This window comes from Balaenoptera physalus, assembly GCF_965194825.1.
Source record: "Balaenoptera physalus genome assembly, chromosome: 20".
In the NCBI taxonomy this organism is placed as follows: domain Eukaryota; kingdom Metazoa; phylum Chordata; class Mammalia; order Artiodactyla; family Balaenopteridae; genus Balaenoptera; species Balaenoptera physalus.
In genome coordinates this window covers 39,748,798-39,769,315 of record NC_138901.1, presented here as the reverse complement: position 1 = coordinate 39,769,315, position 20,518 = coordinate 39,748,798, and the positions used below count along the sequence as shown (strand labels likewise).

The window sequence follows — 20,518 nt, the reverse complement described above, 5'->3', positions numbered from 1 at the left end:
AGACATGCAATTAAGTAACAAACTTTAGTGTGTGTTTACATACCTTCTTAGCATTTTTTATTAACTACTTTTGTTAATTACTACATTATGTCTGTTAAGATGTATACTAGTATGGAATCCCTGGCATAGTATGATGGCATAGACTGACAGTTCTCAAATTATATGGCCTCAGGACTCTTTATACTCTTAAATTTTATTGGGAATCCCAAAGAGTGTTTCTTTATGTGGGTTTTATCTATTGATATTTTCTGAATTAGAAACTGAAACTGAGAAAAATTTTTAAATTTTTATTAATTCAGTTTAAAGTAATAAACCTATTACATATTAACATAAATAACATTTTCTTGAAGAATAACTGTTTTTCTAAAGCAAAATAATACTTGGTGAGAAAACTTATTGATGTTTTTTAAAAAAATCTCTTAATGTATGGCTTTTCAATTTACTGTAATAAGTTGTTTTGGTTGAAGTATATGTATAAAATCTGGCCTCAGGGATTTTGGATTTCATATGTAGTTGGGAAAAGTTTTTTTTAAATGAGATACAATTCACATACCATAAAATTCACCTTATAAATAAGTGTACAATTCAGTAGATTTTAGTATATTCACTGAGTTCTACAGCTATCACCAATATCTAATTTCAGAACATTTCATCACCCCACAAAGCAACCCTGTACTCATTAGCAGTCACTTCCCTTTCCCCTCCCCACCCAGTCCCTGACAACCATTAATCTTTTTGTTAGGGAGGAACACTTTAAAAAGCAGTTTTAGATAATTATGAATTATCTTTGATTTTACCCCAAAATTGAACAAGTGGTTGTTTCTTAAATGTAATTTGCAATATGAAATCTGGAACCATATCAGTGAATTTATTTCACTCTGTTACACTAAAATCTGTTGGTTTGGTATGAGATGTCTGCTTCCAGTTATGATGGAGTAATGGAAGTAACCGTTTCTTCTGCAACAACTGAAAAGAAAAACAACATTTCCTAGACACTGGACATGAGACAACAAATGAAAGCAATCCCTAGAGACAAGAAATAAATAAATCAGATCTGTGATTGCCTCGCTTAACCTTGAGAAAGTTTTCAGGCTGTAACACATGGAGGTAGACTGCAAGAGTTTGGCTGACTCCTTGAGTTGAGGAGACAGTGCTGAGTGTCTAGGAAGACCAGCACACCTAGAGTGCAGTAGACAGAACACCAGAGGAGAGAGCTGCACAAAGAACTCCAGAGGTTTGTAGAGAGTTCTCTTCAAATATCAGCGGAGTACTGAGTAGGGCATGCACGTGAAGGAACCTACCTGAGGTTGGGAGAATAACCATCTGAAAGGATTAGAGGGAGTGGTGCCTGGTGCCAGTAACTGTGTCTGTTCCTACCACTATAGTGGAGAAACTTGTAATCCATGGGACACCGGGTGAAGTACTCAGGAAATTTTTGCCTCACTAGTGGGGAACAGTTAGTCCTAGACTGGACACTGCTCCAGGCCCATCTAACAAATAAAGGCAAGACCTGAAAGGATCAAATTGTTTCCAAGTAACCTAACTGCATCCCAGAGCAGAACTCAAGAAAATTTATAAGATTACAAAAATATCCAGCACCCAACAAAGTTTACAATGTCTGTTGTTCAGTCAAAGATTAATTGGCATTCAGAGGGGCAGGAAGACAACCAATACTGAGGAGAGTAATCAGCCAATTTAAATGGAGCAAGAACTGTTTTTTTGCTTGTTTTTTTAATGTGGGTTATATCTATTGGTATTTTCTGAATTAGAAATTGAAACAGATTTTAAAAATTAATTCACTTATAATAATAAACCTGTTGCATATTAACATAAATAACATTTCAATGAATAGTAACTTTCTCTAAAGCAAAATAATATTTGATGAGAAAACTTGTACTGTTTTGCGTTTTTGGAAATCTTTGTATGGCTTAAAAAAAGACAACTGGATTCTCATGTGAGAATTACGAGAGAATATTTAAGACAGTTTTTATAACCACTCCATTTGTTCAGAAGTTAAATAGAGACATGGAAGATATAAAAGACCCAAATTGAACTTCTTGAGAATGAACTGTATTTGAAATGAAAAATACACTGGATGGCATGAACGACAGATTAGGCATTGCAGAAGAAAAGATTAATGAACTTGAAGGCGTTAGCAGTAGAAACTATTCAAAATGTGAACATAGAAAAATGAATTCCAAAACTGAAAAACAGCTTGAAGTAGCTTAATGTACAGATATCTGGAGTCCTCAAAGGAGGGGATGGGAAGAAAAAAGTAAATACTTTCCGAACTTGATGAAAGCTTTAAATCCACAGATCGAGGAAGTTCAGTGAACTACAAGCACATGAAGCATGAAGAAAACACCAAAGCACATGATAATCAAATTGCTCAAAGCCAGTGATAAAAAATCTTAAACTGGCAGTGAAAAAAAAGATGTTATATTTAGAGGCACAAAGATAAGGGTGAAATCAGGTTTCTCACTGGAAACAATACAAGTGAAATGATAATACAGCAACATTTTTTAAAGGATTGAAAGAAAGAAATATTAACCTAGAATTCTATAATCAGCAAAAATATATTTTAAAAAATATAGTGAAACTAAGACATTTTCAGACCTGGACTATAAGAAATGTTAAAGTGCATGCTACAGATAGAAGGAAAATAATACCAGTTGGACCTCTGAATCTAAACAAAGAAATGAAGAGCATCAGAAATGGAAATTACCTGGATAAATAAAATTTTTTTTTCTGTTACCAAAGTAATTTTAAATGATAATTGACTGTTTAATCAAAAATTATAACATTGTATTTTGGGATTTTTAACGTATGTAGAAGCAAAATACATGATAACAACAGCTGTATAAAGGCCAAAAGAGTAGAGCATGGAAGTATAATGTAAGATTCTGACAGTATATGTGAAGTGTTATAATAACAATTAAAACTAGACTGTGATAAGTTAAAGATATGTACTATCCTATTACTTTCTGTTGCCTGCTGTAACAAATTACCACAAATTTGGCAGCGTAAAACAATAGAAAAAATTTCCCTCACAGTTTTGGAGGCCAGAAATCCAAAAACTATTGCTAGGCCAAAATCGAGGTTTCAGCAGGGCTGTACTAGCTCCAGAGACACTAAGGGAGGTCCATTTCTTGCCTCCTTCAGCTTCTGCTCGCTGCCAGCATTTCTGGGCTTGTGACCATGTCACTCCTGTCTCTGCCTTTGGTCACATGGCGTTATCTTTTTTTATCTCTGTCGAATCTTCCTCTTCTTTTCTCTTACAGTGACACTCATGGTTACATTCTGGGTCCACATGGATGTTCCAGGATAGTCCCCTCATCTCAGGATCCTTGGCTTAATCACAACTGTATATTCCCATTCACACGTTCCAGGGATTAGGATATTGATATCTTGGGGACACTGTTCAGCCTCCCACAACTATAAACTATAAAGCCACTGCTAAAATGACAAAGACATTTAGTTTATAAAGCAACAAGGGATAAAATTGAAACAAATCCTAATCTTAAGGAAGGCAGGAAAAGATAACAGGTAACAAAAAACGGATGGGACAGATACCAAGACGTGGTACTATAAATGGTCTAAACACCCCCAATTAAAAGGCAGAGATTGTCAGATTGCCTAAAAAAGCAAAACTCAAGTGTATGCTAACCCCAAGAAGCATACTTTAAATGTAAAGATATACCATACTAGTACTAATCAAAACCAAGTTGGAAATGTTGTTTTAATATCAAAGTAGATTTCAAAGGAAAGCATATTACCAGAGATAAAGAAGTTTATTTCATAGTGATAAAAGGATCAGTTAATGAAGAGGACATATAACGACTATAAACATTTCTGTTTATACCCTGATAACAGATCTTCAAAATACATGAAACAAAAACTGATAGAAGTATAAGGAGAAATAGACAAAAACTATTCTCTCAATTGATATAACAGGTAGGCAGAAATCATCAAGGATATAGTGCATTTGAACAGCACTATCAACCAACCTGACCTGATTGACATTTATAGACCATGTGATCCAACAGTAGCAGAATACAAATTATTCTTACGTGTGCACAGAATATTTACCAAGAAAGACCATATTCTGGAACATAGAACATGTCTCAGTAAATTCATAAGTATTCAAATCATTCGGATTTTTTTTTACCATAATGGAATTAATTTAGATGTTAGTAACAGATATTTTGAAAATCTGACGTATTTTAAAGTTAAATAACACGCTTCTAAATAACCCCTGGATCAAAGAGGAGATTATAAGAGTTTTTTTTTAAGTGTTTTAAACTGAATTAAAATGAAAACACAACATACCAGAATTTGTAGAATGCTGCTAAAGCAGTAGGTAGGGGGAAATTTATAGCACTAAATGCCTACATAAGTGAAAAGCAGAAAGGCCTTAAATCAGTGATGTCAATGTCTACTTTAATAAACTAGAAAGAAGAAGAAGTTAAATGGAAAGTAAACAGAAGAAAGGAAATAAAGATCAAAGAGTGCAATGAAATAAACAAATGCTGTAGAGAAAATCATTGAAATCAAAAGGACAACAAAATTTGAGGGCTAATACTATATGACTAAGATTTATAATAAGGCCACAGTATCAGCATAATACAACATAGTATTAGCATAAGAATAGACAGATGAAGAATGGAATATACAGATTTCTTCCACTATCCAAAAGTAGAGTGGTCCTATGAAACCTTTTGTAGGCTGAAATGGCATAAAGTGAAGGAACAATTACCTTTGGACACATCTTGCTAATGGATGCACAAAATATATCAGGACAAAGCATAGATACTCACAGACACAGTTCAAAGCTATGGTGGCTTGATACTGAGATGCTGGGTGTGATTCCCAGGGAAGGAGCTTGGCAGTGCCACTCTTGCTGCTTGGAGCATGCCTCTATAATGGCTTTCTACAAAATAAGCACTGAATGCTGTTTTCACTTTTCAGCTTTTTTTGTAGAAACAAAATTTCTCTTCAGATTTCTTTTGGTTAGCAAAAACAAGTACTAGTATAGGTCCTTCTGTAAAAGTTAAGTGGCATAAAGAGAATGTTCGAAAATGGGGAATACCTGTACTACGATTCTAGAAATAAACACACATTCATTAGGAAACTATTTTTTGACAAAGATGCAAAGACAGTGCTATGGGGAAAGTGTAGTCTTTTCAACAAATTGTGCTTGAACATTTGGCTATACATATGCAAAAAGATTGAACTTGGATCCATACCTCACACTATATACTTAAACTTACTGAAAATTGATCATAGACCTAGATTTAAATCCTAAAACAATAAAACTTACTGGAGACAACATAGGAGAAAATTTTCCTTTGGGTTGGGCAATGATAGTTTAGTTACAATGCAAAAACACAATCCATAAAGAAACACATTTGTAAATTAGACATCGTGAGAATTGTAAAGTTCTCTTCTTCAAATTATGTGGATTTGTATCAAGAATATATAAGGAATTTGAAATTCAACAATAAAAAAAAAACAAGGTCTCTTTTCCGTAAGGGCAAATAGTTTGTCACACACCCCACTAAAGAAGATTTATGGATGGCAAAATAATCCTGTGTAAGATGTTTAATAGTATAAGTCATTAGGGAAACAGAAATTTATCTACAGGACTTCCCTGGTGGCGCAGTGTTAAGAATCCTCCTGCCAATGCACGGGTCACGGGTTTGATCCCTGGTCCAGGAGGATCCCACATGCCACGGAGCAACTAAGCCCGTGCGCCATAACTACTGAGCCTGCACTCTAGAGCCCACGAGCCACAGCTACTGAAGCCCGCGCTCCTAGAGCCCGTGCTCTGCAACAAAGAGAAGCCACTGCAATGAGAAGCCCGTGCACCACAGCGAAGAATAGCCCCTGCTCTCCACAACTAGAGAAGGCCTGCACGCAGCAATGAAGACCCAACGCAGCCAAAGATAAATAAATAAAATAAAGAAATAAAAAAAAATAGTAAATTAAAAAAAAAAGAAATTTATCTACAATACCACTGTGTCCTATTAGAGTGGCTATAATTACAAAGATCATACCACATGTTGGCAAGAATATAGAGAAATTTGAAGTCTTATATGTTTCTGGTGGGAATGTAAAGTGATACAACCACTTTTGTAAACCATTTGGTGATTTGTTAAAAAGTTAAACATACACTTACTGTGTGACTCAGCTAAACCACTCCTAGATATTCACCCCAGAGAAAAGGAACTAGATGTCCATTCAGAGACTTCCAGAAATGTTCATGGTAACTTGATTTGGAATAGCCAAATAAAATCAACCCTAATTGCCACCAACAGATGACTGGATAAGCAAATTTTGGTATGTCTATACAGTGGAATAACACTCAGCAATAAAAGGTAATGAACTGTTGATACGTGCAACAATAAGAATGACTTATTTTTTTATTATTTTGTTAATATTTACTTATTTATTTTGGCTGTGCCAGGTCTTAGTTACAGGATCTTTTAGTTGTAGCATGTGGACTCTTAGTTGCGGCATGCCTGTGGGATCTAGTTCCCCTACCAGGGATCGAACCCAAGCCGCCTGTGTTGGAAGCACGCAGTCTTACCCACCACCAGGGAAGGTCCCTAGGAATGACTTTTAAATTAATTATTCTTAGTGAAAGCAGCCAGATAAAAAAGAGCACATGTATATGATTCCACTTACATAAACCTCTAGAAAAATGCAAACTAATCTATAGTGATAGAATGCAGGTGTGTGGTTGCTTAGAGACGGGACAGGCTGGGCTCAGGTTGGGTGGAGGGTGGAGGGAGAAGGTAAGAGGGAAGAATTACAAAAGGCAGAGGCAACTTTGGGGATGAGGGATATGTTTAGTATCTTGATTGTCATAATGGTGATGGTTTTATGGGTATATATAAATATGTGTGAAACTTACCAAATTATACATTTCAGTTACACTTCGTTAAAGCTGTTTTACTCAAAAAAACACCAACTAAAATGTCATTGGTCTGTGTTATACTTTGCATGGATCTTTTACTCATGCGTGATTTTGTAACAACATGGATTAATCATTTGGAAAATAACGACTTACTAAGTAGTGTTGACACATTTCATTATGCAGTATCAGTCACATTCATTGATATCACCGTTTTCACAACGAAAGTCTTGAAGTATTGGAAAGCTTTTAAGCTCATGTGGTACATACAAATTTTCCAGGATTATGTTTTTTCACTTGAAAGTGTGTTTTATCATTGGCAACAAACACTGACAGTTCTTTTCCGTAGTTGTTTTGGCACAGAAAATGTCTGCTGGGTATCCACAACCAAATAACCATTGTTTGTCAGTTCTCTGAATTTGAGGTTTCACAAAAAAAGTGACTGATGATCTTGGAACTCAGCTGAACAAAGTGATTTTTCCAAGGCAACCATCGCATATCACAATGCAGCATAAGTACTTTATGTATATTTCCCATTTGTGACACCAAGCATTGAGGTTTAATAACATTTATCATTTTTACTACTTCTTCAAAGACATTCTTTTTTTTTTAATTTATTTATTTTATTTATTTTATTTATTTATTTTTGGCTATGTTGGGTCTTCATTGCCGCGCCATGGGCTTTCTCTAGTTGCGGCGAACAGGGCTACTTTTCATTGCGGTGCACGGGCTTCTCATTGTGGTGGCTTCTCTTGTTGCGGAGCACGGGCTCTAGGCGTGCAAGCTTCAGTAGTTGTGGCACGCGGGCTCAGTAGTTGTGGCTCACGGGCTCTAGAGCGCAGGCTCAGTAGTTGTGGTGCATGGGCTTAGTTGCTCCACGGCATGTGGGATCTTCCCGGACCAGGGCTCAAACCAGTGTCCCCTGCATTGGCAGGCGGATTCTTAACCACGTGCCACCAGGGAAGCCCAAAGACATTCTTGAGAGACATTGAAAAATTTTTTTCCCCATCTGAAAGTGTGTAGCAGTGAATAATATAATGATTACTGGTACATTTTAACTACCGTTGCTTTTGCACCGTTAGTGCAAATGTCAAACACTGCGAAAAAGGCAAATAACATCTTAATGTTATCATGAAGATAGTTTTGACTTTTTGGATCACTGAAAGGATCATGGGAACTGACCCCCAGTGACACAACTTCTGACATAGACTAACCTTAGTGCAGAATATTCTTGCCATGACTGGTGAGTCAAACTATGAATAATGCTAGTAATATGGAAAGGATTCTGGCCTCTGAGTTGTAAGTATGTTTTAGTCATAGCTCTGTTCCAAATCTCCTGTGTGATCTGAAACAGTGGACTTACCTGTATTGTTATTATAACGGCTAACATCTGCTGAATATATACTTTGTGCTATGCACTGTGCCTTGTATAACTCATTTTGCTTTACTACCACCTCATGAGCTGTTAAATGCTATTTATCACTCCCATTTCACAGATGGAAATATCATAGCTAAGTTATTCACTCAAGTTCAGCATTGTTAAGGTGCAGTCTTTTTTTTGTTTTTCATGCTTTGAATCAGTATATTGAGACATTGATACATTTCAAGAATTGCTTAAATTCTGATATCCAGATTTAAGCTTGTGAACATATGACTTTAAACATACAATTAAAGCTATTCATAATTTGCTATTCTACCAACATTAAATTTCAGTTACTTTGGAGCATAAGTTAAATGGTTTAAAATAAGCCTGTAACATACCTGCAAAACACCTTCCTAACTCATACATGCAAATTACTTCTCCATGTAAAGGTCTCATCACTCTAACCTCTAAGTTACCCTGCTCCAGAAGTGACTACTCTAAGGCTCACTGTGGTCCAAAGAGAAGGAAGAAAAAAAAAAGTAACCAGGATCAATAGCTAGATATATTAAAAAAAGATGGCACAGCAGAAGGGAATGCAATTCTACAAGTGCAAGCCCTCAAGAAGCAGCATGTTATATGATAAACCCCTTCTTTAGAAAGGTATCATTTCTATCACTGATACCACAGGCTAAATTAAATTATATAGCATGCCATCTTCAAGTAACAGTTGAGACAATAGAATAAATGCAGAGGCATCACAATGAATCCCACTTAATACCACTATACAGACCAACACTTCTCTACAAATTCTTTGTCTGACTGCCAGTTAAATACAGTTTTAACTCATAGCTTAACAATTAAGGGTCATACACTGAAGCCAATACATATACCTGGCATTTCAGTCTAAGCTATTCCATGTACATAGCTGAAATCAAATACAAAGTATGGCCTAACAAATGCTAGGGGAAATTTTTTAAAGTAGTTTTTACAAGTATTAAACTTATCTTACACACTGAAGTCATCATACATACAGGGCAAAGTCAGAGCTTTTATATTCGAGTTCATTCTTCATTTAACTTTTAAAACACTACTATAGTTGAATATTAAAACAAACAATAGCAAGTATTGAGCATATTATGATTATAGTCCTTCACTCAATCACTACTGCAAATAAAATGCCGGCAGTGAGTGTTATTCACTGGCCCCATTAGGAGGTCTGACACTGAACACCACCCCGAGGATGATGTTCATCATGCTCGTATGCTTCTCCATTGTAATGGCACCGTCTTTCCTGATTCGGATCAAAGTCCACTAGTTCTCCCTGGTCCATTACATCAGTCTCTTCCACTTCCTTCCTCTCAGGTAGGAGTCTTTCCAGCAAAGAGAGTTTATCCAGGGAGAGAAAGCCATTCTCAGGAAAGTTTACCTTAAATTCAATGATTAGGCGACCCTTTTCATATGGTCTACGATAAATTGGCATGCCTTCATTTAGCACACACTTGATATCTCCATGCTTGACAATCTGACCTGGATGAGAAGTGATGACTGTGGTTCGGTGGTCAAGAGTAGATATTGGCTTTTGGAAGCCACACAATGCCTCAACCAGCTGTATGTCCATACATATGAAAAGGTCTTCTCCTCGTTAAGTAAAAACAGCATGGTCCTTCTGATCTAAAACGATGATAATATCTCCTGGCTCCAGTCCTGGTTCTTGGTCTCCTTCACCATGGAGTGTTATCTTCTGGCCATCTTTCATGCCTTTGTCAATATGAACTTCTAGAATTTTCTTCTCTCAAACTATCTTCCTTCCATTGCAGCTTTTACATCTATCTTTAGGACTGATCCGCTCCCCATGGCCCTGGCACTCCATGCAGACAGACTGAATTTGCTGAACCATTCCAGGTCCTATCTGATGAATTCTCATTTGCATGCCAGTACCTCGGCAATTGGGACAGCACTCTACTGCTCCTTTCTTACCACCTCGGCCTTCACATTTGTCACAAATCACATTCTTTTGCAGAGCTAGTTTTCTTGTTGCACCATTATATAAATCTTCTAAGGTTACTGTGAGTTGATGCACAACATTTTTACCTCTCTTTTCTCTCTGCATCCTGCCTCCTCCTCCAAAAAACATATCAAAGATGTCCATGGGGGAGCCAAAACCGCCACCTGCTCCACCTTCTTTAATTGCCTGCCCTCCTCCTTTGTCATATAATTCCCTTTTCTTTGCATCAGAGAGCACTTCATAAGCTTGAGAAATCTGTTTAAACTTCTCTCCTTCATTTGGATTCTTATCAGGGTGGTACTTCAAGGCCAGTTTCCTGTAAGCCTTTTTCAATTCTTGGGTGGCATTGGGTTTGACCCCCAAAACATCATAATAAGTGGTTTCTTTCACCATTTCCTACAGCCGGTGAGGTGAGGGGGCTGATGCCGGTGTGGGGGAGCGGGAAGGAGCGCGTTGCCGTGCGCAACTCGGGCAGCCGCCGCTCCTCAGCCTTTTCACCAAGCGTTCTGGAAAGTTCCCAAGGTGCAGTCTTTTTAACATAGATTTTTCTTTCTCTGTATTCTTTGTTCTTAACCACCAAGCTCTGTTTTATTCCCTGAAATCAGCCCTTGTGATTGGGAAGGTGGTTGATCTTGGGCAGAATTATAAAAAGTTTAGCGATTATAGGATTTTGTTTGTAACCCCGTTGCTACCATTAATCTTGGTTCTCTTCTTGTCTCTTGATTAATTTATTTCCTATATATAGGCATACTTCAAGATATTGCAGGTTTGGTTCTAGACCACCACAGTAAAGCAAGTTACATGAATTTTTTGCTTTTTTGGTGCATATAAAAGTTATGTTTAAACGATACTACAGTCTATTAAGTGTGCACTAGCTGTATGTCTGAAAAAAAGACAATGTACGTACCTTAATTTAAAAATACTTCATTGCTCTAAAATGCTAACCACCACTGAGTCGTAATCTTTTTGCTGGTGGAGGGTCTTGCCTCAATGTTTGATGGCTGCTGACTGATCAGGTTGGTGGTTGCTGAAGTCTGGGGTGGGTGTAGCAATTTCTTTAAACAAGACAGCAGTAAAGTTTGCTGCATTGATTGACTCGTCCTTTCACGAATGATTTCTCTGTAGCATGCAATGCTGTTTGATAGTATTTTACCCACAGTAGAACTTCTTTCAGATTTGGATTCAATCCTCTCAAACCCTGACTCTGCTTTATCAACTAAGTTGATGTAATATTCTAAATCCTTTGTTGTCATTTCAACAATCTTCACAGCATCTTCACCTGGAAGTAGATTCCATTTCAAGAAACCCTGTTTTGTTTTTTTTTTTGCTTATCCATAAAAAGCAACTCCTCATCTGTTAAAGTTTTATCATGAGATTGTAGCAATTCAGTCACATCTTCAGGCTCTACTTCTGATTCTCATTCTCTTGCTATTTTTACAATATCTGCAGTTACTTCCTCCACTGAGTTCTTGAACTGCTCAAAGTCATCTGTGAGGTTTGGAATCAAGTTCTTCCAAAGTCTTCTTAATGTTGATATTTTGACCTCTTCCCACAAATCATGAATGATCTTAATGGCATCTAGAACGGTGAATCCTTTCCAGAAGGTTTTCAATTCACTTTGCCCAGATCCATCAGAGCAATCACTATCTACGGCAGCTATTGCCTTACGAAATATATTTCTTAAATACTAAGACTTGAAAGTCAGAATTACTCCTTGATCTGTGGGCTGCAGAATGGATGTGTGTTAGCAGGCATGAAAACAACATTAACCTTGTACATCTCCATCAGAGCGCTTGGGTGACCAGGTAGGTGCATTGTCAATGAGCAGTAATATTTTGCAAAAAATCTTTCTTTGCAGAGCAGTAAATCTCAAGTGGGTTTAAAATATTCATTTAACCATACGTAAAGAGATGGGCTGTCATCAGGCTTTGTTGTTCTCTTTATAGAGCACAGGCAGAGTAAATTTAACATAATTCTTAAGGGCTCTAGGATTTTCAGAATGGTAAATGAGCATTAGCTTCAACTTTTAAGTCACCAGCTTACATTAGCTCCTGACAAGAGAGTCAGCATGTCCTTGGACGCTTCGGATCCAGGCATTTACTTCTCCTGGATAACTTGTTGCAGCTTCTATATCAGCTTGCACTTTTATGTTATGGAGGCAGCTTCTTTCCTTCAACCTTATGAACCACCTCTGCTAGCTTCAGACGTTTCTTCTACTGCTTCCTTGCCTCTCTCAGCCTTCGTAGAATTGAGAGTTAGGGCCTTACTGTGGACTAAGCTTTTGGCTTAAGGGAGTGTTGTAGCTGGTTTGGTCTTCTATCTAGACCACTAAAACTTTCTTCATGTCAGCAATAACACTGTTTAGCTTTCTTAATCATGTTTTCACTGGAGTAGCGCTTTTTAATTTCCTGTAAGAATTTTTCCTTTTCATTCACAACTTGGCTAACTGTTTGGCACAAGAGGCCTAGCTTTCGGCCTATCTTGGCTTTCAACATGTCTTCCTCACTAACCTTAATCATTTCTAGCTTTTAATTTAAAGTAAGACATGTGACTTTTTCTTTCACTTGAACACTTAGAGGCCATTGTAGGGTTATTAATTGGCCTAATTTCAATATTGTTGTGTCTCAGGGAATAGGAAGGCCCAAGAAGAGAGAAAGAGAGGGGCGGGGAGGCGGGACAGATGGCTGACAGGTGAAGCAATCAGAACACACGTAACATTGATCAGTTAAGTTTGTCGTCTTATATGGGTGTGGTTTGTGGCGCTCCAAAACAATTCCATCAAAGGTCACTGGTCACAGATCATGACAACAAATGTAACAATAATAATGTAAAAGTTTGAAATATTGTGAGAATTACCAAAATGACACAGACATGAAGTGACCAAATGCTGTTGGAAAAGTGGAGCCAATAGACTTGTTTGATGTAAGGTTGCCACAAACCTTCAATGCGTAAAAATGTAACATCTGTGAAGTACAATAAAGCAAAAACACAATAAAACAAGATGTGTCTGTACCTCTGTTTCTTGCCTTGGGAAGATTCTCCTTCTCTTACTGATATGTAGGTTTTGTGACATTTCTATTGTTTTTGGTACAGGTTTCATCTTGGGTGCTTTTATTGTTGACATATACACTTCGGGAACTTAAAGTTTACATTGTCGTATAAGCAGTAATAACATTATCAGTGGTAATGAAATATTATCATTCAGGATACTAAGGTTGAAAGAGATTAGAATTTGTGTATTTGTTAGATATTATCTGAATACCTTAATAAGAATGTTCTATTTGGATAAAAACAGACATCTTATCATCTTTTTTTTTTTTTTTCCTGGCCACACCATGCAGCTTGTGGGATATTAGTTCCCTGACCAGGGATTGAGCCCGTGCCCTCGGCAGTGAAAGCGCAGAGTCCTAACCACTGGACCGCCAGGGAATTCCCTTATTACCTGTTAATTCTCTTAACACTTGGGCAAGACTAGAGAAGAGTCTTGAATACTTTCTTATTAATTATTGAAACGTCATTCAATTACAGAATTGAAAGTTTAACAGTGAGGTAGTTTTACTGTCAAAATATGAAATAAAAAAGTAAATCATTGTATTATCTAGTAGATTTTAATAACACTTGGGACCCTGCAGAAGTACTTTCATAATTTCATTATACTTAAATATCTTTCTCACTGTGTGTGTTATAATACACCTGTGTAGGCTTTCTGAGGAAATTTTTTTTTTAATTTATTTATTTATTTATTTATTTTTGGCTGTGTTGGGTCTTCGTTTCTGTGCGAGGGCTTTCTCTAGTTGTGGCAAGTGGGGTCAAGGTCACTCTTCATCGCGGTGCGTGGGCCTCTCACTGTCGCGGCCTCTCTTTTTGCGGAGCACAGGCTCCAGACGCGCAGGCTCAGTAGTTGTGGCTCACGGGCCTAGATGCTTTGCGGCATGTGGGATCTTCCCAGACCAGGGCTCGAACCCGTGTCCCCTGCATTGGCAGGCAGATTCTCAACCACTGCGCCACCAGGGAAGCCCTCTGAGGAAATTTGTGCATGAGTGACATCCTTGAATTGACTCTTAACAGTATTTACTGATCTGACTTTTATTTTAGAGAAGGAAATTTCTTTGAGTTGCTTAAGCAAAGAGTAGAACTTTCCCTTGGGGAGTAATATTAATGAGACTAAAATTTTAAGTTAATAATTGTTAAATTCATTCAGACTTTCAGTGTGATAAAAGAAGGGAATTTAAGTTGGAATATTCAAATTTGAGGTTTTAGTTTTATCTAAGATTAGGATTGAGATGCTGTATAAATAATTTAACTTGGATTAATTGCTGTATTTAATAGAAACATAGGTATATCTCTGTCATGATTTTAAAGAACTAATGCAGATGAAACAATGATCATTTTCAAACATTATATGCTTTTTCATATAAAAAACTGATTTTTCACAAAGTGTTCTATATTGATTTTAAACTTTTACCTGTCTTGATCCTGGATGTATTTAACCATCTGCATTAATGTCTTTCTCCTTAGATTTTCAGTATTCTTGGTTGTTTCTCTGAATTTTGAATTTTTTTACTACTCATTTTTAAAATAAAAGTAAAGTTTTTTTTGAGGTGAGATTCATATAATATGTAATTAACCATTTAAAAATACACAATTTAAGGACTTCCTGGTGGCGCAGTGGTTAAGAATCCGCCTGCCAACGCAGGGGACACGGGTTCGAGCCCTGGTCCGGGAAGATCCCACGTGCCACGGAGCAACTAAGCTCGTGCGCCACAACTACTGAAGCCCGTGCGCCTGGAGCCCTTGCTCTGCAACAAGAGAAGCCACCACAATGAGAAGCCCGAGCACCGCAACGAAGAGTAGCCCCCACTCGCCTCAACTAGAGAAAAGCCCGCACGCAACGAAGACCCAACGCAGCCAAAAATAAATAAATAAAAAATACACAATTCAGTGGAACTTAGTGCATTTCCAGTGTTGTACAGTCACCACCTCTCTCTAGTTTCAGAATGTTTTCATCATCCTAGCACACCTCGTACCCATCCCTTCCTTCCCCCAATCCTAGACAACTACTACTCTGCTTTCTCTGTGTATTTGCCTATTCTGGATATTTCATATAAAAGTTCATACAGTTTGGGATCGTTTATATTTGGCTTCTGTTTACTCAGCATAGTGTTTTCAGGGTTCACCGAATGTTGAAGCACATATCAAAACTTCATTCCTTTATATGGCTGAACAATATTCCATTGTATGTATAGACCTCCATTTGTTTATCAGTTCATCTGTTGATTGACATATGGGTTGCTTCCATCTTTTGGCTATTACGAATAATCCTGCTATAAATATTCATGTATGAGTTTCTGTATGGGCATATGTTAATTCTGTGTTTTTAACATTTTGAGAAATTACCAAACTGTTCTCCACAGTGGCTGCACCATTCTCTGTTCCTACCATTTTCAGATTACATTTTAGAGCCATCCTAGTGAATATGAAGTGGTATCTCATTGTGGTTTTGACTTGCATTTCCTTAATGACCAGTGAAATTGAACATCTTTTCATTTGTTTTTTTGGCCATTTGTATATCTTCTTTGGAGAAATGTCTGAAATTCAAGTCTATTTTCCATTTTTAAATTAGGTTGCTTGTCTTTTAATTGTTGAGTTCTGAGAATTCTCTCTACATTTTGTATACTAAACCCTTATCAGACATATGATTTGAAAACTTTCTCCCATTCTGTGGGCTGTATTTTTGCTTTCTTGATAGTGTCCTCTGATACACAAAAATTTTAAATTTTTGCGAAGTCCAAATTACCTATTTTTTCTTTACCTGTTCATACTTTTGGAGTCAAATCTACGAATCCATTGCCAAATTCGAATTCATGAATATTTACCCCTGTGTTTTCTTCTAAGAGTTTTATAGTTTTAGCCCTTACATTTAGGTCATTGATCCATTTTGAGTTAATTTTTTTATATGAAATTAGAAAGTTGTATATGAAATATACATATGAAATTTGTATGTGAAATTTGCACGTAGCAATCAGATTTTCTCAGCACCATTTGGGTTTTTTGTTGTTGTTTTGATTTGTTTTGTTTTGGTGGGATCCCAGTTGCTTGACCAGGGATTGAACCTTGGGCCCACAGCAGTGAAAGCAGAGAGTCCCAGCCACTGGACCACCAGGGAATTCCCTCAGCACTGTTTGTTGAAGAAACTTTTTTTTCCCTGTTGAATCAGAACGCTTGTCAAAAATCAATTGCACACTGATACTGGGGTTTCTTTCTGGGCATTTAATGGCACCCTTTGCCTTATAACTGCCATAATAATTAGGCAGACAAAATATCACAGCTTTTGTATTAGTTTGTGCCATCAATCTGTATAATGCACTGTGAGAGATACTAATATAAAAATCATTTGACAGTACTTAAATACGGTTGACCCTTGAACAATGCAGGGCTTAGGGGCGCCAACCCTCCACACAGTCAAAAATCTGCATGTAACTTATAATTGGCCCTCCCTATCCTGGGTTCCTCTGTATCCATGGTTCTACATTCTTGGATTCAAACAACTGCAGATTGTGTAGTACTGTAGTATTTACTATTTTTTTAAAAATCCACATTTAAGTGGACCATTGCAATTTGAACTTAGGTTGTTCAAGGGTCGCCTGTACTTAGGTTTATTTGTAGATAAAGAGCTGTAATTTTTTCTTTTGCCTTTGCAAGCAGAAATAGCAGACTGAGGTACTGGGTTTTTCTTTTAAAAGTTTACCTCCACTAAAAAAGAAGCTTTATGGCTACTGTTGGGTGTTCCTTCTGATGATCTTTACTTTTTCACTTCTCTTTCTTGCAGTAGCAGTACTTTCTTAGTAAAAATGACTTTGAAGACTTGAGAGTTTTATACTATATAGGATACGGAAATCTAAATGTACTGGCTTTCCCATTGTAGACTTATTTTCTATTAGAAAATTTTATAGGCTTGAATTGCTGAATACACAGTTGATTTATGATAACTTGAATTGGGGAAAAAAAAGCAGAGTATTCAAAATTTATTATTTATTTACCTCAAAGAAAATGGCAGAACATTGTGAGGAAACATAGGTAATGAATATATGGAAAAATACATAGTGTTGCTAAAATGTGTAACTTTGAAAGTACTATTTTATACAAAATTTATTCATTATTTGAGGTGGTATTTTATACCTGCTATATTGGTAAACATTTTTAAACGGGAAGAAGGACCTAGTGCCAATCATATTGTGGTAGCCCATTTATAATACTGTTGTGACAGTCCTTTCTGAAAGACATGTAGCTGTGTATATCAATAAGTTTCTTCTTAGGTACTTAATCACCTTAATGTTTTGATGTCATTTATTCTTGCTTTACTAACTCTATATTAATAGTCTTTTCAATTTTAGATACGAATACCGTGTAGAGATGGTTCATCAGTCCTGCAATGATCCTACCAAAAATATCATTCGAGAATTTGCATCTGACTTTGAAGTTGGAGAATGTTGGGGTTATAATCGATTTTTCCGTTTGGACTTACTTGCAAATGAAGGATACTTGAATCGACAAAATGATACAGTGATTTTAAGGTAATAGGAAACATTTATATCATGGCTTTTATCACAGGGAATAATGTCATCAGAATTTTAAAGTCTTTTCACTTAACAAAGATGAATATCGAAATTCATACTAACTCTAATCTTACCATGTTCTTAACCATTTAATTTCAGAAGTCCTGTGTGGTCAGTGAATAAGTTAGTCAGAAATGTGTTTGACATCTAGTTAGTAGTTCCATAAAAAGTAAACTACTGGGGCTTCCCTGATGGCGCAGTGGTTAAGAATCCGCCTGCCAATGCAGGGGACTCGGGATCGAGCCCTGGTCTGGGAAGATCCCACATGCCACGGAGCAACTAAGCCCGTGGGCCACAACTACTGAGCCTGTGCTCTAGAGCCTGCAAGCCACAACTGCTGAGCCCATGCGCCACAACTACTGAAGCCCAAGTGCCTAGAGCCCATACTCCACAACAAGCCACCACAATGAGAAGCCCACGCACCACAACCAAGAGTAGCCGCCACTCACCGCAACTAGAGAAAGCCCGTGTGCAACAACGAAGACACAATGCGGCCAAAAATAAAAAAAAAAAAGTAAACTCCTACTTCCAGTAAATGTGGTAATGTCCCATTTATCTATTGAACTTATAGCAACCTCACCATTTGGAAATCCAAGAATAGTGTGGGATCAAGTGATTATTTTTTTCCACTTGACATTGTGTATTATATTTGGATGACTGGTTTTGAAAGCTTAATTTAACAAAAAGATTTTCAGTTTCTTCTAGATAACAGCAAATTAAAAGTAAGGGAATAAAAAAAAAAAGTAAGGGAATAGAGATGAAAACTGATGAAAATAAACTAAGTGATGGTAGTTGGTGTGTTATTTGCAAGAAAGGACAGAACATAAACAGTGACTATAAAGCTACAGCCCTATTTAATATTGGGGTAACCCTTATAATTCAGTTTTGGGGCATCGTTGCACCATGGTTTAATTTGATGATCAAAATACGAGCTTGAGTATTAAAAAATAAATAAATTCAGGGGCTTCCCTGGTGGCACAGTGGTTAAGAATCTGCCTGCTAATGCAGGAAACACAGGTTTGATCCCTGGTCTGGGAAGATCCCACATGCTGTGGAGCAACTAAGCCCATGCACCACAACTACTGAGCCTGTGCTCTAGAGCCTGCGAGCCACGACTCCTGAAGCCCGCGTGCCTAGAGCCCGTGCTCTGTAACAAGAGAAGCCACCACAATGAGAAGCCCACGCATCACAATGAAGAGTAGCGCCCCCCCCTTCGCTGCAACTAGAGAAAGCCTGCACGCAGCAACAAAGACCCAATGCAGATGAAGCCAAAAATAAAATAAATTTATTTTAAAAATTTAAAAATTAAAAAAAAAAAAATTCAAATATGTTTTGAACTGAGTGGTTTCAGAATGTTTAACAGTTTAGTAAGTTTCCATCAAATAATTTTAAAACCTTTTTTCCTTAAAAGAGATTTGAATATACTCTTAAATTTCACTTATTCTGATTTCTTTGTCCTTGAGCATGCTGGATGCATTGCTGTTATATCACCCTTTACTATTATGTGTTCTTCATAACTTTTCTGGGAGAATAAGGAAGTATAAAAAGAGATTATTGCATTTTGAGTGTAGATAAAAATTCATGTTTTTGTCATCTCTTCTTTTGGGGGATTATTTTAGTATCATTTTATAATCTTTTAGGTTTTCTTAAATTATTCACTAAAAGAAATATCAATAATTTGTTCCTGTTTCACACTTTAACCAGAGAGGATTGTAAAATTATTCAAATACCAATTTTACCAGCCTGCAAAAGAACCATTTTTTATTACCTTAGTCATCTCTTTATTGGAGTCATAGTAATGTAAATGGAGTCATGTTCAGCTATCTAACAAAGGTAGGGACGGGGTTTTTTTGCTTTAATAAGTATTAGTTTTTTTAAAGTACAGATAACTCTGAAGAGATCAAGATTCTATCGTGTATCCATTTATATGCTTTAATATATAGAGATACTTGTTTTTTTCCTAACCGTAGCTGAAATATGCCATATTGTGATATATGGAGAGTTTTGATCTTAAACTGCTATCTGGATGGGGTTGGGAATGTAGGTTATTCAGAGCATGTAACTCTTTGAGGGACAGTAAAGCAGTCCTGGGTACCTGGGTAGTTGACCCTTTACGTGATTTTTTTTTTTTTTTTTTTTGCTGTGGAGTAGGAAATACGGGAACGGGAGATAGAAAAGGAATGAAAAAGAGCAGTGCCTAAAACAAACTTCGCCTATTTTACTAGGGTCTGACCTAGGCAAGAAAGGAGAAGGAAGGCATTAGCTGTCTCCTTCCTGCATAGTATGGTCTTCTTCTTCCCAGCTTATGATCAACACTGTATTTGAGCTAGATTATTATAGTAAATATGTTTTAGTAGATTAGTTTGGAAGTTTAACTGTGATGTGTAATGTTATTTCTTTAGAAAAATATAGTTTGAATTTAGACAACTGACTTTTCAGAACCATATGTCATTATAATTTGTAGACTACATATATAAATGGCAAATACCAGGAGCCCTGAGTTCTGAATTTTGGCCTTATAATGTAATCAAGTAAACTTAAAATTCTAGAATTTATAGTTAAGATTTAAGGCTTGGTTCATAATATTTTACTGTTTGGATTATTTTTCATGTGCAGTT

The 20,518-nt window shown here is 36.8% G+C and overlaps 1 protein-coding gene and 2 pseudogenes across 18 annotated transcripts in view; 1 reads left to right on the top strand and 2 right to left on the bottom strand.

Moving 5' to 3' along the window:
• The window catches only part of LOC309649739 (synaptosomal-associated protein 23 pseudogene), a 424,755-nt pseudogene that overhangs the window by 143,608 nt on the left and 260,629 nt on the right, over positions 1–20,518 (bottom strand). The gene's annotated exons all lie outside the window — the stretch shown is intronic.
• The window catches only part of TRIM37 (tripartite motif containing 37), a 282,148-nt gene that overhangs the window by 43,303 nt on the left and 218,327 nt on the right, over positions 1–20,518 (top strand). For 12 of the 16 annotated variants that reach the window (XR_014257253.1, XM_082439948.1, XM_082439952.1 and 9 more), the window contains one exon: positions 17,664–17,858. Coding sequence is in view for 15 of the 16 variants with exons in the window: in XM_082439948.1 (XP_082296074.1) it covers positions 17,664–17,858 (195 nt within the window). In the remaining variant the exon portion in view is untranslated. The remainder of the gene's footprint in view (positions 1–17,663; positions 17,859–20,518) is intronic. The other 4 variants (XM_082439950.1, XM_082439947.1, XM_082439945.1 and 1 more) reach the window with 1 other exon arrangement.
• LOC309649715 (dnaJ homolog subfamily A member 1 pseudogene) lies at positions 4–12,882 on the bottom strand (annotated as a pseudogene). Its single transcript has one exon. The product of its transcript is annotated as a dnaJ homolog subfamily A member 1 pseudogene (transcript).